Source organism: Leucopleurus acutus, assembly GCF_964270905.1.
Source record: "Leucopleurus acutus genome assembly, chromosome: 11".
NCBI classification, from domain to species: Eukaryota; Metazoa; Chordata; class Mammalia; order Artiodactyla; family Delphinidae; genus Leucopleurus; species Leucopleurus acutus.
This window is the reverse complement of record NC_139152.1, coordinates 46344357-46368140: the sequence shown is the minus strand read 5'-3', so window position 1 is coordinate 46368140 and position 23784 is coordinate 46344357. Positions and strand designations below refer to the sequence as shown.

The 23784-nt window shown below is 46.9% G+C and overlaps 3 protein-coding genes across 4 annotated transcripts; 2 read left to right on the top strand and 1 right to left on the bottom strand.

The window, feature by feature from the left end:
- Positions 1 to 307: 307 nt before the first annotated feature.
- On the top strand, positions 308 to 3770 carry LOC309969257 (DDIT3 upstream open reading frame protein; the record flags this gene model as incomplete). The annotated part of the gene is made up of 3 exons (XM_082850954.1): positions 308 to 370; positions 2922 to 2969; positions 3716 to 3770. The coding sequence occupies 2 exons, from the start codon at positions 308 to 310 to the stop codon at positions 2961 to 2963; spliced, it is 105 nt and encodes a 34-aa protein (XP_082707080.1). The 3' UTR covers positions 2964 to 2969; positions 3716 to 3770.
- DDIT3 (DNA damage inducible transcript 3) lies at positions 3736 to 4332 on the top strand (the record flags this gene model as incomplete). Its single annotated transcript, XM_082850953.1, has 2 exons — positions 3736 to 3873; positions 3964 to 4332. 2 exons carry the CDS (start codon positions 3736 to 3738, stop codon positions 4330 to 4332), a joined length of 507 nt encoding a protein of 168 aa, XP_082707079.1.
- Positions 4333 to 4545: 213 nt separating this feature from the next.
- On the bottom strand, positions 4546 to 22659 carry MARS1 (methionyl-tRNA synthetase 1). 2 transcript variants are annotated; one of them, XM_082850951.1, is made up of 21 exons: positions 22519 to 22659; positions 21615 to 21705; positions 21376 to 21454; positions 21163 to 21297; positions 20740 to 20815; positions 20320 to 20492; positions 20034 to 20140; positions 15924 to 16040; positions 15578 to 15781; positions 14627 to 14828; positions 12530 to 12604; positions 8550 to 8720; positions 8284 to 8379; positions 8028 to 8145; positions 7124 to 7337; positions 6253 to 6384; positions 6041 to 6145; positions 5763 to 5949; positions 5143 to 5214; positions 4813 to 4905; positions 4546 to 4713 (listed from the first exon to the last, which is right to left on the bottom strand). In XM_082850951.1, the coding sequence occupies exons 1-21, from the start codon at positions 22625 to 22627 to the stop codon at positions 4567 to 4569; spliced, it is 2703 nt and encodes a 900-aa protein (XP_082707077.1). In that variant the 5' UTR covers positions 22628 to 22659; the 3' UTR covers positions 4546 to 4566. The 2 variants fall into 2 exon arrangements, with proteins under 2 accessions (XP_082707077.1, XP_082707078.1); XM_082850952.1 differs by lacking the exon at positions 15924 to 16040.
- Between the last annotated feature and the right edge of the window lie 1125 nt (positions 22660 to 23784).

Here is a 23784-nt window from a genome sequence, read left to right as displayed (position 1 = left end):
CCCTCCCCCGCCAGCTCTCCCCTCCGCGCGCGCGCATGACTCACCTCCTCCGCAAAGCCTCGTGACCCAAAGCCACTTCCGGGTCCAACACTAAGTCGACCCCCAAGCGGGAGGGAGCGATGGGGGCGGTGCCTTGGGGCTCCTGAGTGGCGGATGTAAGGTATGAGGCGGGGCCAATGCCGGCGTGCCGCTTTATGATTGGTAGGCTTCTGGATCCGCCCCCGGAGAGGAGGGCAAGGCCCTATTAAAAGATCTCAGCTCCGCGCTATCCGGGTCAGAGGCTTGAGTCTAAGGCATAGAGTGTATCATGTTGAAGATGAGCGGGTGGCAGCGACAGAGCCAAAGTCAGAGCCGGAACCTGAGGAGAGAGGCGAGTACTGATTCCCCCATCTACCTTTTACCCTCCCATCCTCGTGAACACCAGTTGTCACCTTAAAGTTAGGGCATCCGCTCTTAAGGATGTGGTCCCACACCCTCCGCAATGAAGTGAAGTGACCGTCCGGGGGAGGGATGAGAAGTCTTCATTCAGAAGTAGTGCTTACAGACTCCTCTTCCTTCGCACGACAGCAGCATCCCACCACTGCCCGGAGCATAGGCCTTACTCTGTGCTGTTCAGGGAAGGGGCCCCAGCTGCCCTAGGAAGATTTTTTCTCTCCCGTTGCAGACCCCAGGCCTCCTCGTTAGGCCTGCCGGGTGGGAGGCGGGGCAACAGGACACATCCCCGCGCCGAGAAGGCTGGTTGACAGTGGTTCAGGCCGCTGCCGCCACTTTGCCACTAGCGTCCTCCCCCACCCCCACCCCCAATCCTGTCTTAGCCGCAGCGTCTCAGGGCCAGCATAGCCACGTCAGTAGATGGGGCTTTTGGACCCTCCACAGGACATTCTTTCTGCACCCTTGCAGAGGAGAGAATCTTAAAAGAGACCGACACAAGCTTTTGGGAAGAGGAATGTCGATGGACGGGGAGCAGAGATGAGTTTTCCTTTTCCCCAGAGGTCCCTAAGCCTTCTGCAGAAGAGAGCATCCTGGATCTTTTAAGTGTAGGAAGCCATTTGGAGGTCTCCCCAGTGGATTGTCCTTCCCCTGGGATTGGTCCTTGCCTCTTTCCCCTTGTCCTGTCTCCAGCTAATCTCTGTGTAACCATTGCATCAGGTCAGCCCCCTGCTTGGCTCTGCAGCCCTCTGGCCCGGGGCTCCACTGATGATGAAAGCTATGTCCCACACACTGGAAAGCAAGGAGGGCTCCCCAGGGACGACAGCCCTGTACAGAAGCACTGAGGACGATATTGCATCTACAGTCCCCAGGGATAGGCAGCTGCTGCTCTGCCTCTGGACTTTGTCGTCCTTTCCCTATGAGAGATTGGGGACATTTATCCATTGATTCCTAACAAATACTTAACCAGCACCTACTATGCTGGTTAAGTTTGGGACCCAGCATTTATCCGTGAACAAGAGAGAAAAAAATCTCTCCTCTCACAGAGCTTACATTTCAGTGGGAAGAGGCATACAGTAAGCAAACATGTGCCATAGAAAAAAACTAAAGCATGGAAGGGTAGAGAATGCTGAGTGGAGGTTACAGTTTACACTGGGTGGTCAGGGATTCCCCCACTGAGGTGATATTTAAATGAAAGACCTAAAAATAGGCAAGGCAGTAAGCCATGTGGTATGTGGAAGGAAGAGCTTTCCAGGAGAAGGAATAGCAAGAGCAGAGGTCCTAAGGTGGGAGCATGCATAGTATCTTTAGGGAACAGGAGGCCAGTTGGCTGGACTAGAGTGAGCAAGACGGAGAGTGGTCAATGAGAAAAACAGAGCAAGGAAAGAGCAGATTGTGGAGGGCCTCCTAAGCCATTTTAAGGACTTTAGCTTTTAATATGTGTGAAATGAGAAGGTTTTGAATAGAGGAATGACACAGCCTGACTTAAGTTTTTTTTTTTTTTTTTTTTGCGGCCTCTCACTGTTGTGGCCTCTCCTGTTGCGGAGCACAGGCTCCGGACGCGCAGGCTCAGCGACCATGGCTCACGGGCCCAGCCGCTCCGCGGCACGTGGGATCTTCCCAGACCAGGGCACGAACCCGTGTCCCCTGCATCGGCGGGCAGACTCTCAACCACTGCGCCACCAGGGAAGCCCTTGACTTAAGTTTTAAAAGACTCACTTTGGGGGCTGTTGTGAATAGACTCTGGGAGGGGTTGCAGAAGCAGAAACTGGGAGACCTGCAGTCAAGAGGTTTCTGCAGTCACCCAAGAGATGATAGTAACTTGATCTAGATTAGAAACAGTGGAATTGGTGAGACGTGTTTAGATTCTGGGGTTTTGAAGAATGACTCAAGAAGTTTTGCTGGTGGTTTGGATTGGATTGTGGGGTGTGAGAGGAGAGGAATCAAGGATGATACCAAGGTTTTTGGCTCAAGCAACTAAAGTTGCTGTATACCGAGATGGGAAAGACCTTGGAAGGAGAAGATTAGCAGGAGTTGGTCTTTGGACACGTTCAGTCTGTGATGCCTATTAGATATCCAAAAAGAGAATGGCAAGTAAGCAGTTAGAGCTGGAGGTCCCAGGAGAGGTCTAGACTGGAAATACACATTTGGAGGATGTCAGTGTGGGAATGGAAATAGGAAAATGCCACTTGATTTTTTCCCTTCCCTGTAGTCCAGTCCTTACCCTGGCAGATTTGAGGACTGCCTTAAATTTAGAGAAAGCTGAGTTGGCCAGGATTTTGTTATTATGTAATCAGGACTACAAATGTCAGCAACTAAAAATAAAGGAAGTCAGGCTCTTCTCTGTCCTTAGAAATGGCTACAGGGACCAATAACTAACTATACTCTATAAGACAAGAAGTAAGGAAGGAGCAGTAGGAAGCTGGAGATAAAAGAACGTGCCTGTCTCCCCCCTTCCAGAAATGGCTAACATTTATCTTTGATCCCCACAGTGTTCCAGAAGGAAGTGTATCTTCATACATCACCACACCTGAAAGCAGGTAAACTTAACCAACCCTTTCCCAAAACCAGCTCCTAAGAATTGCTGCTTAGGCCCCCTTTACTGGGGCCCTAAGAAATTATGAAAACACCTAGAGAAGGTGGGAGAGGACGGTTTGAATCTGGGCAGGCTTTTGCTGTTAGGCCACATCCATCCTCCTGACCTGCCCCTAACAAGGTGACCAAATCACTATTCTTAGAGCATGTCCTAATTGAAAGCTGGCCCTGAGTGAGCAGTCAGGTGAGGTCTCACCACACCTCCGTCCCCACCAAGGTTAGACTGACCCAAGGACTGTTTGCCCAAGCTCCCCACACAGGAGGAGGAAGGAGCACAGATGGTCTGGTGACCGCCCCTGGACACAACCAGTGGAGTTCCCCAAGGGGGGCCGAAGACTTTTACCAGGAACCCGTAAGAATGCACATCCAGGCACTTGCTTCTTCATGTGCTGGGCAAAAGCAAAGATGGAGTATCATTCTAGATCAGGGGTTGGTAAATTTTAAAGGGTCAGACAGTAAGTACTTTAGACGTTGAGGGCCACACAGAATAGTCTCTGTCACAACTATGCATCTCTGCTGTTGTCTCATGAAAGCAGCCGTAAACAATATGTAAATAAATCGATGTGGCTGTGTTCCAATAAACTTTTATCTACCAAAACAGACAGGCAGCAGGCCAGTGTGCCAACCCGTAGACTGACGGCTTTGTGGAGCTTCTTCCCCCACCCACTATCCTGACTATGTCCTTTCCCAGAGCCTGATCCAGCCACAGAGATGGCAGCTGAGTCACTGCCTTTCTCCTTTGGGACACTGTCCAGCTGGGAGCTGGAAGCCTGGTATGAGGACTTGCAGGAGGTGCTGTCCTCAGATGAAAATGGGGGTACCTATGTCTCACCCCCTGGAAACGAGGAGGTAAGAATGCTAGGCCTAACGCTGGTCAGGGGCTGCCCGTCCCTTCTCAGCTAATTAACACCTACTCTGCCTTTCCTCATTCCTTTGAAGGAAGAACCAAAAACCTTCACCACTCTTGACCCCGCCTCCCTGGCTTGGCTGACCGAGGAGCCAGGACGAGCAGCGGTCACGCGCACCTCCCAGAGCCCCAGCTCTCCGGATTCCAGTCAGAGCTCCCCGGCTCAGGAGGAAGAAGAGGAAGACCAAGAAAGACCCAGGAAACGGAAACACAGTGGCCAGTCCCCGGCACGGGCTGGAAAGCAACGCATGAAGGAGAAAGAACAAGAGAACGAAAGAAAAGTGGCACAGCTAGCTGAAGAGAACGAACGGCTCAAGCAGGAAATCGAGCGCCTGACCAGGGAAGTGGAGGCGACTCGCCGAGCCCTGATTGACCGGATGGTTAATGTGCACCAAGCATGAACGGCTGGGACCAGCGCTTCCCCCTCGGGCCACTTCCGACCCTTCCTGGAAGTATCTACTGACCACCTTCTCACCAGTGCCAACGATGGACCCCTCCCACCCCCATCTATTCAGTAGGGGGAAAACTTAGGGTAGATGACAGGAGAGGGTCTCGGCATGTATATAGAGATTGTACATTTATTTATTACTGTCCACATCCATTAAAGTGACTTTCTAGGAGCCAAGTTCTCACTTTCACTTTTTCTTCTTGCCTTTAGGGGTTTCAAGGGGTTTCCCCTCAGCTAGAGCCAACTGTTTCTTCAGATCCAAGAGTTTAGCCACCTCTGCAGCAACCTGGTTCTTGTCTGCCTTTTGTGCTTTCAATTCCCGGACAATGTTGCCCTAAGAGAAGAGGGGATGGGGGAATCACAACAGTGAGACCAGAAACGACCTATTTAGGATTCAGCTTTTCCAGCCTCCCATAGGGCTTAAGCTCCATACCTGCTTGGTCACTTCATCCATCAGCACTTGTATCTGCTGTGGTCCAGCTGTTGTCATAGTCTCTACAGCTGCTGGCTTGGGGGATGCTTTTGCCTTGAGATCAACAACAGAGTTAGCACCTGCTACCACATACATCCCCCGACCTCAAGTTTTATATAACATCTCAGGGGGAAAGTGATTACCTTTAATGACAAGGACTCTTCTAGCTAAGACAGGAAAGAAAAATGAAGTGAGGAAGCAGCAGGGCCAATAGATGGAAAGAGGGATGAGTGAGGGCTACTGGAGGATACTAACTGTTGGTGGGTGAGGCAGAGTCTTTAGCTTTCTCACCTGGCCCCCGCTGAAGCGCTGCCTCAGACTTTCAATCTGGTCATTTTCCAGTTTTTGGAACAAGGGACTGACCTGTGAAAAAAAGAATTCCAGAATCATTCACTGATTAGGTATAAACTCTACCAGACTATATAGAGGGCCTCTCCACCCCAACTTCTGACATTTAGGAACTCAGTGGTCTAGAAAAAACACTCTGTAAGAGTGTAACACTGAGCAAATACCTGCTGATTTCAGTAAAGAATCCAGAAAAAGCATTCACTAGGGTCAAAAGTTATTTAAACTATTTAATGATGCTAGGTTGATGCAAAAGCTTAGAGGTGTACATACTTTTATCCCCTTGTGTTGAGGAAGTGGTTACTTTGTATTCTCCCTGCCCCTTGGGTCCTGGCATTTAGTGAGGATACGTGAGCTACAGAAAACATTGGGCTCGTAAACCAATACTAAGGACTTTATATTAGAAACAAGCCTAAGTGAAGAGTGGGGATGAGTGGGGAAGGGGTTCGAATAGCTATGAGAGTCTCATGCCCAAAGTTAAGTTCTTCCCTGACCCCTCCCCAGAGGCTGCTTGGCAAAAGCAGGAATTTTGAGAGAAGCTGGCTCTTTCAAATCTAGAGACCTACTGTGCCAATCTGGTGTCCTGCTGGTAAGGTGCACAGGAAGTTTGTGAGCAGGATGCTGCAGGCTGGAGGTGGGAGCTGCAGCTGGGCCTGGATGGTAGCACTAACCGTGGGCATGTAAGGCTGGAGCATGATGGACAGCAAGGCAGCTATATTCACTGCCAAGCCTGTCACTGTCCCTGCCCGCTGTCTGAGGAAGAAAAGATATTAGTCACGACCCCCAGGAGGACGTAGCCTACCAGCCACTTTATTCCTAGAGCCAACCGTACCTCCTTACCTACCTGTCAGCCTCGCTGCCTTTAATCCGCTTCCAGGGCTCGTTCACCTGAATGTACTGGTTGCCATGGCGAGAGATGGTGAGGATACTGCGTAAGGCATCCCGGATCCTGGGAAGGAAGGATGCAGGCCAAGGTGTAAGGTTCTGGGGGGACCACTATGGGGCTCTCAACATGCCAGCAGATCACTGAGTTGAGACAGAGGTATAGCTACTTACCGAACCTTCTCTAGCAGCTGGTGATAATGCTGGAGCTCCAGGGTGACATGGGCCAGCAGGCGCCGATCATCAGAGGTGAGCACCATCTCAGGCACAAAACCCCCAAAAAACTTAGACACAAACATCCCAGCTCTGGATGGGAGGAGGGCAGGAGAGGGGAGAGAAAAGAGAAGTTACTGCCCAGTCTCCTTAGAGAAATTTGACACGATTTTCATAATTCTGCATTTTCTCAGAACTGAAACCACCTGGCTCCCTCAAGCTGGAAGGCAAAACTTAACAAATTAATTCCTTATTCTCCCTCTCCCGTAAGAATATGAGTCTACACATAACAGACGTTTTATATACAGATATCCCTTATATAAAGGGAACTAATAAAGTTAAGCAACCGTTTATTTTTAAGAAGTTAAAAACTCAGAATGATCACGCTGAAATATGCATTAATTGCTACCAAACAAATAAATCCTCTAGTAGGGACTATCTGTTCAATGTGGTTAATGAGCAAACCTGAAAGCGTGTGTAGCCATGGAGGATATTTCTTTAGGTTGCAGAGTAGCTGAGATAGGGACCGATAATGGAATGTGAGCCTGAAGTAACAAAACTGAAAAGTACGGCAGAAGTCTCCTACCCCTATGCTAAAATAACCCCCTTCTTCAGCCGAACTTTTCAGTGGTCTGCAAGTGAACCTTTTTGCTAGGAAAAAACACATTTCCAATTCTACAAAGAACATTAATATGAAAATAATTCACAAAAATTCACTTTGTGCCCAACTCTGCTAAATCACATCTCTACAACTAACTCGCACCAAGCACACGTGGCCTAGTAGCCCCACCCCAGGCTCATCTGCTGACTCTCACCCCTCCCCAGGTCTCACCTGTTGATGAAGTTGCCCAGATTGTTAAGCAGCTCAGAATTATTCTTGAGCAACATGTCTGTCCAGGAAAAGGCACTGTCCTGACCCTCAGGCCGAATGTACAGCAGATAGAAGCGCCAGATGTCAGCAGGGATCCCTGTGTCCTGGGCCATGTCCCCAAACACTCCTACACCCCGGCTCTTAGAGAATTTCCCATCCTCGTAATTCAGGTATTCTGGACAGAGAAGGAGAATGAGAACCATCTGTTCAAATCATGTCCTTCTTCGTGGGATGAACTGGGAGATTGGGATTGACAAATATACACTAATATGTATAAAACAGATAACTAATAAGAACCTGCTGTATAAAAAAAAAAAATCATGTCCTTCCTCTCTGACCCACTAACTCTTCTTTCCTCTCCCTCAACCTCAGTTCTAGAGTAGCTGGCCTGCACAGAACTTGGGAGATCCTTCCTCTGCATTCTGGTCTTCTGTTTACTTCTACCCATTACAAAATTTAGCTTTGGACTTTTGCTCTCTTCAGGTTCTTGTTTCCTTTTTCTTTTTTTTTTTTTTTGCAGTACGCGGGCCTCTCACTGTTGTGGCCTCTCCCGTTGCGGAGCACAGGCTCCGGACACGCAGGCTCATAGGCCATGGCTCACGGGCCCAGCCGCTCCGCGGCATGTGGGATCTCCTGGACCAGGGCACGGACCTGCATCCCCTGCATTGCCAGGCGGACTCTCAACCACTGCGCCACCAGGGAAGCCCTTGTTTCCTTTTCCTGCATTGAGCTTCCATGTTCTAATTGTTTCCTATTCCATCTCAACTCCTAACTCAAGACCTAGCACCTCTCCAGGAGTTTCTTCCAAGTACTGTCTTGGCCCTCATTCTCTAAGAACATCCCCCTCTCCAATCTCCCAGGGTACCTGTAGCAATGAGGTGGCTGACCAAAGTGTAGTTGTCCTCAGCTCCTAGGGCTGAACAAGGAAAGACTAAGCCGTGGAAGGGAACATTGTCTTTGGCCATGAACTGATACAGGCTCACCTATGGAATATAATTGGGAGACAGAGCTCCTGACATCCTCTTCAAAGGCCCAAGAAAGATCAGCTACCCACCCCTAACCACCCCCACTATACACGCACCCTCCCCAGGTCTTTGACAGGCTAACAAAGAACTGCTCACTTGTTCTGGGTTCTTCCACCATTTCTCCCACTGGTCTGTGTAGTTGGCTGTGATGGACAGGTAGCCAATGGTGGCATCAAACCAGACATAGAATACCTGGAGGGTCAGGAGGGAGGAGACACAGTAAGATGCAAGAACACTGGGAAAACCTTGCCAACCCAAAGCCTCAGACTGAATCAAGACACAATCAAGTCTGTTCTGCTAGCCCAGGGTTTCAATCCCAAGGCTGAATAATATGAGATATGAATAAAGCATAGCGTTTTTACCTTGTCCTCAAAACCTACTAAGGGCACAGGGGTTCCCCACTTGAGGTCTCGGGTTATGCAGCGTGGCTTGAGGCCATCCCGAAGCCAAGAACGAATGATGAACCGGGCGTTAGGTGTCCAGTCACTGCCAGGCAACGTCTTCTCCAACCACTCCTCCAGCGGCTTTCCCAACTGAGACAGCAGAGAAGCACAGAGAGCTGGTTTAGGACAGTCGCATGTGTGGTCACCATAAGGATAAATACGTACAACCATTTTGGAGTAGTTTGGTGATATATAATTAAAATTAAGGATTCATGACTTTGCCATAGCAATTCCACTTCTAGGGATTTTTTTCAACAGAAATATTCACATAAGTGTGTACAGATGTGTTTATAAAGAAGTGCACAGTTCACCACAGCAAAAATTAAAACTAATTCACTTGGTTCTGTAGAATTTAAAGAAATATGGTATATCAACATAATGAAATACTTATAAGCCCTTTAAAAAGAGTGAGGAAGACCTGTATGTATTGATATGTAAAGATCTCAGAAATACATTAAATAAACTGCTAAACAGTAACATATGATATAATCCTATTTATAAAAATAAAGAATAGTAATACACAGATTAACATAAGGCCAAAAAATTTTTGAGGAAAATTATATCTCAGTGCTTTATTCTCACATGAGATTAAGGGGAACATCCACCTTTACACCATGTATTTCATTCTGAACATTTTTTTTTTGGGCCGCACTGCACGGCTTGTGGGATCCTAGTTCCCCGACCAGGGATCAAACCTGTGCCCCCTGCAGTGGAAGTGCAGAGTCCCAACCACTGGACTGCCAGGGAATTCCCTCATTCTGAAATTTTAAAAACAAGTGTTTATCACTTCTGTAAGCAGAAAAACAAAGATAAATCTTTTGTAAGGGACGGTTCATGTGATTCATCCACATAAATACTGTAGCATCCAAAACCTGACAACACACTCTACTGGTGAGGCTCTGGGCAAACAAGTGCACACACACACTACTGGGAGGAATGTAAAATGGAATAACACCTATTGAGAAAAATTTGGCAATAACCTACATATGCATTTCTCCTGGACACAGCAAGTGATCCCTGTTAAGGAATTTATCCTGAAGATACACTTCCCACAATACAAAAATACACATGCACAAGGTTAGTCACTGCAATAGTATTTTTAACTGCAAAATACTGGAAACTACCTAAATGGCAAACACAAGAAACTGGTTAAACTATGGTACCCACAGGACTTCCCTGGTGGTCCAGTGGTTAAGACTCTGTGCTCTCAATGCAGGGGGCCCGGGTTCAATCGCTGGTCAGGGAACTAGATCCCTCATGCCACAACTAAAAAAAAAGATCCCACATGCCACAACTAAAGATCCCGCATGCCGCAACTAAGACCTGGTGCAAATAAATAAATATTTTTAAAAAACAAAACAAAAAACCATGGTACCCACACAAAATGGAGTACTATGCAGCTGTTTAAATAAAACAAACAAGCCTGAGTAAGAAGGATCTCTATCATCTGATATGGAGTAATCCTGATATGGAGTCATTTCTAGAACATACTGTTAGATGGAAAAGACAAAACGCAAAAGAGTATATACAGTATGCTGTATTTTGTATAAGAGGAAATAACACACACACACACACACACACACACACACACACACACACACACACACAGGCTTATCTTTACAAAAATAAACACACTAAGACAAAATCGGAAAACAAAGCCAATCACCTACAGGAGATGGGAGAACAAGGTAGCCTGGACAGGAAAGGGAATAAGGGAATGACACTTCTCTGCGTATACCTTTTTGCATGGTTTTGATGTTTTAGAAGCATACTGATGTTCTACATTTTCAAAAAATTAAGTTAGTAAGTATGAGGAGAGAAAAAGAACTAGAAGCAAATGAACCAAACTTATTGGCTTACTTCAGTAACACAACCACACTAAAGGGGGAAAAAACTAAGCCAGGACAATTTTGAACATATTTGATTATATACCCGCGCTTGGGGGGGAAGGGGCAGGACTGCCAATAAACCCTAAACTCATCTTAGTAGGTTTTTTGATAGTGGTATGGGTGAAGCAATTCTGAAATTTTTAGGTGTATTGTAGAATCGAGCAAATGAGTAAATAATGTTGTTGGGAACCAGAGTACTTACTGTTTGGAAGAAGGGAAATGAGGGAAAGTGAGGAAGAACCCCATGGGGCTGGCCTGGTATTTCAGGTGTCAGTGTGAACCCAAAACAAATGCCTAACTCTCTGCTGACAGGGCCTAGAAGCAAAGACATCTCAGTAGCAATGAGCACACTTAAATCTTGGTCTCTAACACTGTTACCTACTTAAAAAAAAAGAAACAGGGCTTGGTAGAGAAATGGTTGAATCCCAGACTGGAACAAGATGAATCTAGAATATCCTGCTATGCTAGAAAATAAGGAAGTGCTTAAAAAATGATGGGAGACCTCAGAAACACCCAGAGAAACAACCTTGAATAGACTCCCATTGGCCAAATAAGGGACAATTCGAATATGAAAATTATTTAGGACAGGAATCAATTATAAACCACTGAAAAAAACTGGCATCCATGAGTTGACACTGATAATAAATGAAATAAATGAATGAAGGAGAAGGGTAAATGTGGAGGGAGTGGCAGAGTTGGCAAATCTTAACAAAAACTGGTTCAGGTAAGAATGATTAAATAAATGGATGCTAAATTTAGAGGGAACCTTTCAATGAAGAACAAAGTACTTGCATGGTCTTAAAGTGTATTCCCACAGACTGCTTATAAGTTGCAAAGGGGAAAATATTAATTGTACAGTGGAGAAGCTGGGTAACACCCTGACTGAGCAAAATTAACATCACCAATGAGGGGGAAATGGCCATGATGTGAAAGAACAAAGTATCATTTTGGAAAGAACAAAGTATCATCTGGAAAGAACTAAGTATCATCTGGAAAGAACAAAGTATCATTTATGTAGTATTCCAGCTGAGGATGCATAACCTGAATCTAGCCATGAGGAAAACAGCCAACAAATCCAAAATGAATACTCTATTTTAAAAGGGGGAATCAGGGCCTATAATTATTAAAAACTGTTAATGTCATAAAAGATAAAGAAAGGCTGAGGAACTGTTTCAGATTAAGGGAAACTAAAGAGACAGAAAAACTAAATGCAATACATGATCCAGAACCAGATTCTACACTACAGGAAAAATGATGCTAGAAAGGATGTTAATGGAATAGTTGGCAAAACTGGAATATGGCTGGTAGATCACACAACTATATCAATTTTAAATTTCTTGAAGTTGTTAACCATACTGTGTTTATGCAGGAATATGTCTTTTTTCTTAGGAAACACACCGGGCAGCATTCAAGAGTAAAGAGGTTATATAAATACAGATGCATACATGTATGAGAGAGAGAATAAGCTAAACCAAATGGAGCAAAATCTTAACAGCCATGAATCTGGGTAATGGGTACATGAGGTTCTTCTGGGTAAAGAACATGAGGTTCTTTGTTCTAGCAACAGCTTATTCTTGCAACTCTTTTTGCAAGCTTGAAATTATTTCCAAATAAAAAGTTTAAAAGGAAAAAAAAAAAGCAGCAAATCCACTAAAGTGAAAAATCGGTTAAGACACATTGTGAAGTAAAAGAAAGAAAGTAGACTGAAGAATATGAATGCCATGATCTAATTTGTATTAAGGAGAAAAAAAAGGCATAAGAATACTTTCATGTGCAAGTGCTACAGAGGAAAATCAGCAGTAGTAAATATCTCTTGGCAGATGGGCCTGGGCCTTTCACTTTGTGCCCTTTTCCTGTTACATCTTTTAACCTTAAGCATGTTAAGTATAATTTTAAAATGGAAATTAAAAATATATGAGGGTGATTTGGTACAAATTTGCCTCTGCCTGTGCCTGAGGCAGAGGGGGCAGAGGAGGCCATGCAGACTGGTTGAGGGAAAGGCCCACTCACCTTAGGCAGGTCCAGAAACAGGTGCCGAGAGGATTTCACCACAGGGCACGACCGGCAGACTTTACACTGAGGCTTCTGTGAAGGGAAAGTCAAGAGAAGGGGTGACCCAAGGTAGGACAGTCAGGATCAGGCTGCATGCCAGGAGCTGTCCAGGAGAGGGGGGAGGCACAGAGAGATGAGGTCCCCCCTCTGGCACCGAGCTTAGCCTCACGCTCACACCCCGCCAACTCACGAACTACTTACTTGGGTCTTCTCTGAACTTGCAGACTCAGGTTTGCATAGCACAACATTTGCTACTCAGAGTTTCACATCTGTGTCCTTTCACTCCAAAGAATAGGAAAAAGCATTCTCTGAGCACAGGCTAGACCCAGAGCCCTGCACTGTACGCAGCTGTGTGAGGAGCAGAAAGAGCAACGAAGAGAAGACACACGGTTCCTCTCCTTGAGGAAGTTACAATGAATCAGGGAGAGAGGGCTTGCGTGAGAAACGAGCACAGGCTTTCACACGGCAAAATGTCAAGAAATACTCATTTTCACGGCACAACCTGACTATACAAACATTGAAGGATGATGGTGAAAGGAGTAAACAGGTGGAGCTAACCAATGAAAGCTTCTGAATGAGTTCTGATCTGGGTTTTTGAAGGTGAGAAATTATAACGCTCAGTACCTCTCTCCTGAACTCCACATGCCTCTATCAACTGCCTACCTAACATCCCTCCTTGGATGTCTAAGGAGGCACCTCAAACTTAACAAACCCAAATAGCATCACTGAATTCCACAGGAAAGCTCTTCTTCACCCAATCTTGCCTGTGTTCATAGATAGTACTACCATCCGCCCAAGCTGCTCAAGCTAAAAGCACACAAGTCGTCATTCTCTTGACTTCTCTATCACCCCGAATTGCAGTCTATCCAGTTCTATAGAGTCTGCCTCCAAAACATATCTCAAATCCTTCCCCCCTCCCACCCCGCTATTTCTACTGCTATTAGCCTAGTCCAAGCTATCGTCATCCCATTTCTGAGCTACCACTGGCCTCCAGACTGGTTTCCCCACCTCCTCTCTCGCTTCCCTCCTACCCATTATCCACAGAGCAGCGTGCCATTCCACTCCCAGATGGCCGACTGGGCCCTGGAAATCGGGTCACTGCCTACCTCTTTGACCTTGTCTCTGACTCGACTCACTATGAGCCACACTGGCCTTTTCAATTCCCCTTTTCAGCGCTTTGCTGCCTCGGGTCTTCGCATTTCCTGGTCCTTCTGCTTGGAACACTCTTAACCCCACTCATCACCTCCTGGCTCCTTCTCGTTCTTCAGTTAAACTCTCAATTCAAATGTTACTTCTGAGAGGCCTTCTCTAATCACCCAGCTCAACTCTTCCCCCAGAAGTCACCCTCCACCACATCTTCCGGGCAGTTTACCCTGGAGTAACTCTATTCTATCTTTAGTGTTGGTTTCCTCCCGCACTAGATAAAAATCTGTCTTGTTCACTGCTACATCCTCAACACCTAGAACTGTGACTACCCTAAAGACTCAAAAAAGTTTGTTGAATAAATGAATGAATGAATGAACTACCAAATGAATAAACATGGAGTAGAAGTAAAGGTGGTATATATGGAAGAGAGAAAGAACTAAACAAATGCAGATCAGGTGGTATGAAGCAGGAGCAAAGGTAGGGTAATATGAACTCAACTTGTCGATTTTCCAGCACAACGCCAAGCACATAGTAAATGCTCAGTAAGTATTTATGCAGTGAACTGAGTGATGAATTGCCAAGACAGAGTAGGAAGAGCCACTGGTGAAAGGTCTTGAATGCTAAAACAAAAATCCTATGGACAACAAGGTCCTACTGTATAGCACAGGGAACTATATTCAATAAGCTGGAATAAACCATAATGGAAAATATAAAAAAGAATGTATATATTTGTATAACTGAGTCACTTTGCTGTACAGCAGAAATTAACACAACACTGTAAATCAACTATACTTCAATTAAAAAAAAAAAAAAAAGGAAGAAGAAAAAGAACCTGAGGCGGACCAGACTGGGAGTCCCTTAAGATTAGAGACTGTCTCCTTCCGGGCTCCCAGGAGACCCTCCTCTCACCTTGAGCTCGATGGCATTGATGAGCTTGCCACACTTGTCACACTGGTCACCCCGGGCCTCCTCATAGCCACAGAAGGGACACATGCCCTCCACAAAGCGGTCAGCCAGGAAGCGGGCACAGTGCTCACACCGCAGTTGCTCCACAGTATCTTGCAGCACAAAACCTCGGGCCACCAACCGCTGGAAGATATCCTGGGTAATTCTGATGAGGTGAGCAAGGGACAGGGGAGGGGTGGACCGGGGGAAGTCAGAGGAAGTGGTGCGCCCCTCCCTCCTGCCACTCCACCCAGGATCCAAACCCATTCAGTCCAAGTGCCAAAGAAATCAGTCAGAGACCACTTAGTCATCTGTAGGGAGTTTACTGATGAGCCCAAACACCTCACATAAATTGCCCAACTCCCCACACGATCTCTTTCCTCACGGCTCTAGAATTTACTTTTGTAAAATACAGATCTGTTTTGTATTCTTCATTAACAAAAATCTCCAAAAGGATAATAGGACTGTTTAGTTCTTTGATATGTCCTAAAAATTAAAATTAAATCAGAGTGCTGCTAAACTGCACAGAACTCTCAGCTGGCAGCCTGTCTACTATGCAGTTTTTATAAGGACGATAATCAGGCAGAGGAAAATGAGTGTATTTGCTATAAACACAGGAGTGAGAGGGGCTGTCCTGAGACAGTGGCGGCCAGGAAGAGAAGGGAGGCGGTAGAGGGAAGGCAGGTCCTTCCCATGAGCCTAAGTCCTGTCTCTTCCCTCCCTCAGCTGCACCTTCAGCCCTGGTCAGGCTTCTGCACACAATGAATCCCCGTAATAATGCCTGGGACACATTTCAGGACAATATCCGGATATTTGGGGGTGGGGGGCGGGGAACAATCTTGGTTCCTTCTTTCTGTCTCCTACATATTCCCACTGCTCCCTCTCTCCATTTCTGCCTGATTAGAGGAAACCTACTTGGTCTGCTGCGGAGTGGTTGTCCGACCAAAAATGTCAAACGAGATATTAAACCAGCGGTAGATGTCGGCGTGGATAGCATGGTACTTGTCACAGATCTCCTGGGGGGTTAGACCCTCCTCCATAGCCTTGGTCTCTGTCGCTGTACCATACTCATCTGTCCCACACAGATAGAGGGTGTTCCACTGGCGGAGCCGGGAGTACCTGGGAAGGAATGTGGTGATCATGAGGCCCCATCTCAGCCCCTCCCATGTACCCAGGATCCCTCCGGCTTCCCCCCTTGAGGCCTCCGATTCCCTTGGGGCCCACTGCTCCCTCAGGGCTTTCCCCCAGCAGCTGGCTCCACCTGGCAAAGACGTCAGCACTGAGCACACAACCGATGATGTTTCCAAGATGGGGGACATTGTTGACATAAGGGAGGGCGCTGGTGATGAGCACATTCCTCTCCCCAGCCACAGGCAACCTGGTAGGGAAGAGGAAGAGAACAGTCCAGGGAGGAGAAGAGAGGGTCAAGAGGGACCCAAAGTGCACAGAACACCCAGATGCATCTGTTCTACTGTAACAGGCTCACGTCCATCTGAAGTCTTTCCTCGCATGAATCCACTGGAGCATAAACTCCCCCAAAAGCCATGAGATCCCTACGGTTGCAAATACAGGGCCCTGCCCACAGCAAGCAAGCCTCGTGTACTGCTCCTAAGAAGCCTCATTCTGACGCTGAGCTCTGTCTCTCTTTACTACCCTAAGTACTCCTTTTCCTTTAGCTCATTCCCAGGCTCCAAACTCTGGGATATTGACAACTCTCCCCAGGATCTGTCCAACCACCATCATTTGCTGACTTCCTAGACACCAGTGCCACCCAAAAACGCGTTCCCAGCACTGACCTCTTCCCTTCTTCCCAAGTGCTATGTTAACATTACCTCTACTCACTACCTGAAATGCTTACAGCTCGCCAGCCCATACACAAGCCTTCCCAAGTCCTCTCATATCCCTTGACTCTTCCCTCCCTAACCCGTATCTGTCACTTCCTCACGGCCTGACTCAAACCAGCAGGAACCAGCCATTGCCTTCATAGCCACCCTCTCCTCCCCACTTTCCCAGGATCATTCCTAGTCATGTCACTCAATCTGCTGTCGGAAGTCACTCAGTCTGCTCTTCTCTTTTCACGCTTCATCACCAGTGAAAGCTCAGCTGCACACGTCTTGTATTCACCCCCCTCCCTGGCACTGACACCTCACCAGGTTTCCTTTCATCTTTCCAATCATTCTTTTCTTTTTTCAGTTTTAATATTTTTTTTTATTGAAGTATAGTTGATTTACAATGTTGCGTTACTTCCAACCATTCTTAATCTACAATTGCTGACTACAATCACTTACCGTGTCCTTCAACCCTGGGCATCCTGCGACCTCACCAAGTCCCATAATTTCTGCTAATAGAGACTCCAATAATCCCCTCATGTTAACCTTACCCTTCTTCCCAGCTGCATGCTATATATCCAGTTAGATGTTCCATCTACTTCCTGGAACATTTTACAGCTCATTTCCTTGAGAAAGATCTCACTGTTTTCTCCTGGATTAATTGGCTTTTCTCCCCATGACTGAATACCATAGTTTTCTCTGAAATCCAGCTTAGAAATCAGCTCCTTCAGGAAAGCCTTTCTTTACTGGTAACCGGCCTTCCACCCAGTCATCCTTGTATCCCGAGTCCATAAGCATCTTGTACCACACATTCTGTGGTGCTCCTTTTCTGTCACCTTGTAACGTCTCTCTCATCTTGAGTGTGCTTACTACGGTGGCAGATATGCACCACCACAGAGTACGCCCAGGGTTCTGCCCTCAAGAGGGTTACGTTCTATCAGACAACTTCTAACTGGATCAGTGCGATGAGGGGTACAAAGTGCCCAAGGAGCTCGAAGGAAGGCAAGTATCTCCAGCCTAAGACTAAGACTTCACAGAGGCAGAACTACTTGAGTTGGCCCTCGAGAATGGGTGGGAATTTGCCTGATCAAGACACTGGGGATGCGCCGTATAATTTCTTACAACTGCATGTGAATCTACAATTATCTCAAAATAAAAAGTTTAATTTTAAAAAAAATTTAAAAAAAAAAGACACTGGGGATGTCCTTCAGTCAGAAGGAAAAGCACAGAAGATAGCCTGGTTTGGCTCTAGGGTCTTTAGTCAATTGTCTCCTTCTCTAAGTACACATTTAAACATGTTAGCCTGTATAAACACCTGAGAAAAATCTATCTCCTATTCTTTATTACCTTTAAAACAATCCTCAACAGGTACTCATAAGAAATACTCAAAATCAGTGAATGAACAAACTTTCATTAATTCATTCAAATTTTATCATAATCTACCAAATGCTTGGCCCTGTGCTAGAAAATGTGTACCATAAAAGAAGAGAGAGGCCCTGCCTTCAATAAGCTTACAGATTAGCGAGGAGACAGACATGTAAGGAGACAATTATAGGGCTTCCCTGGTGGCACAGTGGTTAAGAATCCGCCTGCCAACGCAGGAGACACAGGTTTGAGCCCTGGCCCGGGAAGATCCCACATGCCGCGGAGCAACTAAGCCTGTACGCCACAACTACTGATCCTGGGCTCTAGAGCCCATGCGCCGCAACTACTGAAGCCTGCGTGCCTAGAGCCCGTGCTCCACAGCAAGAGAAGCCACCGCAATGAGAAGCCCGCGCACCGCAATGAAGAGCCGCCCCCGCTCGCCACAACTAGAAGAAAGCCTGCGTGCAGCAATGAAGACCCAACGCAGCCAAAAATTAAAAAAAAAAAAAAAAAAAGTTTAAAAAGAGACAATTACAACGTAATATGACAATGGAAGCTCCCAGAAGATGAAGCACTTAAGACTCTCACAAGCTCTACAGAGAAAGAAATGATAGAACTGGTCTCTTGAACAACTGTACAGCAGGTAGGTAAGATGCAGGCATTCCAGGGAGAAGGAAGAGCATGGGCAAAAACACCAAGGTGTGAGAGTATATGATCTCAGCCTGCCTTCCTCTTAAAACTCATCTTGACCCAATTGCCCCTTGACTGACCAGTCTCCAGCCACTAGCCTTTTAGAAATTCCTTATAAAGAACCAAACACGATGCTTGCTCTATCTGAGACACCCTTCCCCCAGACTTACCCTTGCCTAACTCTACTCATCTTGCAAGTCTTAGTTCCCTATTTTTTTTTTTTTTTTTTGGCCATGCTGCGTGGCTTTCGGTATCTTAGTTTCCCACCCGGGGACCGAACCTGGGACCTCAGCAGTGAAAGCGTGGAGTCCTAACCACTGAACCACCAGGGAATTCCTGCAAGTCTTAGGTCAAATGCCATTTTTCTAAGTTAATCTCCTGTGATATGTTCTCATAGCATCCTGTTCTTTTCCTTCATAGTACTTACAAAAATTTATAATTATACCTTTGTGTGACAGGTTTTATTTAACTTTTAATTTTATTTTGGAGTATAGTTGATTAACAACGTTGTGTTAGTTTCATGAGTGACAGTTTTTTTTAAACACCTGTCTATACCACTAGACTCAAAGTGGTATGAGAGCACAGTCTTATCTGTTTCGTTCACCTCTGTAGACCCAGTTCCCAGCACACAGGGCCTGACAAGGAGTGGACACTTAAATCTTTATTGAACAACATGTTCAGAACTACAGACATTTCATTTCAATGGAAAAATCTACGTATGTGTGTGAATATTATCTTAGCTATCAGGAGAGTAACAGAATATGATGCTAAGCATGCAGGCAGGGGCCAGATCATGAAAGGCCTTGTGAACTACACAGAGAAACCATCTGTAGAATTCTGAAAAGGAAGGTGAGAGGATAACATAGGCAGTTTTAAGCAGCCATTCTGGTGGCAGTGTGGAGCATGGGATGGCACGGAAGAAGAAGGTAAGAGATGGTGAGGCCCAGTCTCAGGTAGCAGCAGTGAGGACAGGGAGAAGAGATGGATACAAGGACTCTTTAGGAGTTAGAATCAATAACCTGGTAATGAAACAAATGATACAAGCAGAGATGAGAGAAGGGTATAGATAGATGACACCAAGATTTCTGGCTTGGATTTTTAGGTGGAAGGTGGGAGTCATTCACTAAGACAAGTGAATGAAGGAGAAAGAGAAGCTGGCAGGGAAGGTAATAGGTTTGGTTTTGTACACATTGAGTTTGCAATGCCAGTGGAGGTGGAGGAATCTAGAAGATAGTCTGACAACTATGTCTGGAGCTCAGAATAGAGATGTGAACTGGAAAAAACAGATTTAGGTGCAATCAGTAGACAGAAAGTAGCTGAAAACATGGGTGCAGATGGGACTGATGGACAGTATATCCAAAGTATTAGCCAAGAGGTTGAGAGGACAGAAAATCAAAGGTCAGCAAAGAGAATTCGACAGGCAGGTATTGGCTCTATCAACAATTTCCACGTAAGAAACCAAGCCCCACTCATGTGTGCCTACTCACACTGGATTCTGCTGTGGCTGAACAGGGGGCAAGCTTTCCAGGCCCTTCTCCCAAGCAGCTACAGCCATAGCAATCTCCTCCTCAGATAGGGTAGCCAGCTCCTCCTCCTATGAAGAGTGGACAGTATCCCTCACCAGGTGAGGGGGGGGGTGCGTAGAGTAAAGAACTCTTCTCCTTGCTCTCCATGAACTGAAAAAGTTAGCAGTCATGCTCAAAGTCCCTCTCCAAGCCACCCACCACCTCACGCACTGAGGCTCTGTGGGGACCCCTCTGCTCTGTTCCAAACCTCAGGCTCATTGCTGACAGCCCTCCCCTCAAGGAAGCTGGGCTGGGGCTGCTTTTGGAGGTAGGGCCGGAGGGCCAGGGCACCCTGCTGCTTCAGCACAGTCTCTGCAGCTCGCTGACATGGCTCCTGAGAACTCAGTGTCTGGAACCAGCTGTGCAGGGCACCCAGCTCCTCTGTGGCATGGAAGAAAAGAGGCAATCAGTAAGACCAAGAATGGGCAGGCGGGAAGGGACCTCCTCCCCTTCTTCACAAAGTTTCTCCAGCTGCCTTTCCCAGTTCCCTCAGCCATCTTTCTGCTATAGCTGCCCTGTCAAGCTACACATCAAAATGGGTCCTCAATATTCTATTGCCCACTCTGTAACCCCGACACCAAGCTCCTGGGGTTGGGGCTGGTGGAGAAGTGATATGCACAGTTCTCACCAGGGAGGTATGCCGGGTCTTGGAGTAATGGATATAGTGCTCCCCACAAAACAATGTCAGCTAGAGATTCTGTCTCCTTTGTTGAGGAAAGAAAGGAAGAAGTACACAGGTGAGACACTCAGGTTCTTCCCAATTGACATAACAGTATCGTACATTTCCTAAGCACTTACTATGTGTCAAGCACTGTGCTAAGCATTTTAAATTACCTCTCTTAATCTTCACAATAACCCACTGAGGCAGACAGTAATACATTACCCTCACTTCAAAGGTGAAAAAAATGAAGTTTAAAGTGTTTTTGTGAGTTTTAAAGTTTACACTGCTAGTAAGTGGCAGTTTGGAAGTTCTGAACTCTGAATACAGTCTTCCCTCTTAATTCGTATATCATACAGCTTTTCCCAGTACCCATCTCAAGGCCCAACTCACCCCAGCCAGGAACGGACAGCTCCGACGACTCAAGCTGTGGTCAATATGAGTCAGGGCTCTCCGGACCGGGCTAAAAACATCTTCTCCCTTCTTCCCTTGGACCACTAAATAGTACAGGGCAGCGGACAAAGCTGGCTAAAATGCAGGAGACACGGGTCAGGGCAGCCATGCAGAGCAAGAGCCTGCCTGCCATTCCCCACATCTCAGTCCTACCTGCAGCTCTGTCGCTTCCCACTCCAGCCACTGGTTGGTGAGGTCATCTTGCTCCCAGCCAGATAACAGAAAGAAGTATCTACCCAGAAAGAGAGCAACAGAGGTAGAATTAAAGGGGCCCATTTGTCTAGCCCATTTCTCACCCCCCAGTGAAACAGTGGTTGTAAACAAGGCTACACAGAGGACAATAATCCCTGATTCTATTCAGCCACCTCCCTGCATCAAGAACCAGTACTGACCGACAGATTGCACTGGTGGAGAAGAGGTAGTTGCCACTATCCAGTTGCAAGACAGGAATCTTAGGCCGGGTCAGGAACGGGACCACACACTCTGACCCGGGAGAGGAAGATGCGTGAAAAACAGAGAAAAGAAATGCTTTGTCAAATTAGAGGGACAACTTCACGGGCGGGGGGGGGGGGCAGGGGGGGATGGGCAGTCTCACGGAGAGGGTCCAGGATAGGAGCACTGAAAGGGGGTGGGTCCAGAATGAACTGGAGAGACCAGCAGGTGTTCAGCTGTGACAGCCAGCTGGAAACAACAGATGGGGACTGCAGCGAGGAGGTGGTGGTACTGGGGTAGTGCTGCAGCCAAGAAGTGGAACAACTGAAAGTAATCAGGATATCTGAGACTGATCTGAGCTACAGTGGGAGAACAAAATTAAGAGAACTGGGAGGATTGACAAGAGAACCACTTAAGAGTCACCCAAACAGATGGCTGGGAATGAGAAGAGGTAAACCGAAGAGAGTATGTGTGCCTCTGTGTGCTTAGGAGAGGAAAGCAGGGTTTCCTAAGAACGACAAAGGAGAACCTGGTGGTTATCATGTGAGTGACGTGTGGTGGGGGGGTTGCCTGATAGGGGTGGGAGAAGGTTGGAAAAGGGAAAGAGGTTCACTAGAGTGAGGCGAGGTCCTGGAAGAGGAAGGAGGGGAGGCAAGAGAAGGGTACACTGAGGGTAATTAAGGGAAGTGACGGATGAAAGGTACGACTGGGAAGAAAGAGGGGATGGGGCGCCCAAGGATAATGCGGGAGGTTGACGGGAGTGCGTGACGGGCGCGGGGTTGACGAAGACAACTGTAGGGTGGTCGTCGGCGTGTTTTCAGTCCCGCCCGGCTCATCCACCGCCCACCAGCACCAGCAGACTACCTTCCGGGCCTACAGTGCTGATAAGCAGCTCCGCTCTGCCCTGGGCCCTCCCGGCGGCGGCCAGCACGGGCAGGCTCCCCGGGGCGCCCTCGCTCACGAACAACCTCATTTCGCCGCGGATCCCACGCTGATGCAACCGGAACCGGTCTCCCGCCAGTGGGATGAGCGACCGCCGAGAAGCACGCCGGGAAATGGAGTTCCGAATGTGGCCTTTCCCCCGGCCAGACTCCCGGAAAGTAGACTATTTCTCCCATCATGCAACACTAGGAAACAGGAAAAGAGTGTCATAGAGACGGAGAGGCAGTAGATACTGTGCCAGAGCAGCACTTTTTTGGTGGGAGGGCCGAGGAGACCTTTACGTGTGGGGCTCGGCGCGCTTTAATCCTGTAACGCAGCCCGCGGGCGGTGACGGAAACCGAGGCCCCCAGTCATCTTGCTGAAGTGGCGATGTCATGATAGCGGCTGTTCGCAATGGCTGACTCTCGATTCGAGTTCATAAGAATCAGTTTTAGAGTTGAGAGTTATGATAAACTTACGTTAGTGACACAATAAAAATTAGGGTACATATCCTATTAACAAAAAAGAATGTGACTATTAAATATTGATTTAATACCATTCTAAAGCGCATATGCAGCCAGGCAATCTCATTTAAAGGGAAGGGAGCATGTAAAGGAAAAAGGTAAGTTGAGGCGGAGTAAGAAGGCTAAGAGTTTGTCAATAAGTATACGTTATTCAAGGAAGCACGTATCAGTAATTGAGAAAGGGGCCCTTCTTAATCATCTTTGTATACCTTTAAGATTAATTAATACTTAATTGTCCTTATGAGCTGAGGTACAGAGAGGTTGCTTTGTGCTATACAATGCATTGAAGATACGATTATTCACAAAATAGATATAGGCTTCTGCCTTAGCGGAGCTCGCAGACTTCCTGGGAAGTCAGAAAGCCAAATAACCTTTAACGTGTCATGAAAGTTATAATGTGGGAATGTGAAATCTGCTGTAGGGTCTCCTAGTTAGGACCCCTACCCGACTCTAAGGGGTTAAGAGAGGCCTTCTTGTGCAAATGGCCTTTCAACTGAGACCTAGCTGATGAGAAAGAGTTAGCCTGGTGGAGGTTGGTAGGAGTGGGGAGAGGAAGTGTTTCAGGCAGAGGAAACAACTTATGCAAAGGACCAGAGACCCCAATGCTGTTTAGGAATGTGAGGAAGTAGTGTGTGGCTGGAGTATGGAGTTTGTGGTGGGGAGTGTGAAAACACTGGGCTAAAAG

Coding starts and splice junctions, on each gene's coding strand:
- MARS1 (XM_082850951.1), bottom strand. CDS start 22,627: ATGAGGTTGTTCGTGAGCGAGGGCGCCCCGGGGAGCCTGCCCGTGCTG. Junction 20,816..21,162: donor GCTGTCCGTTCCTGGCTGGG/GTGAGTTGGGCC, acceptor TCCTCAACAAAG/GAGACAGAATCTCTAGCTGA. Junction 7,338..8,027: donor CAGCCACCTCATTGCTACAG/GTACCCTGGGAG, acceptor TTCTCTGTCCAG/AATACCTGAATTACGAGGAT.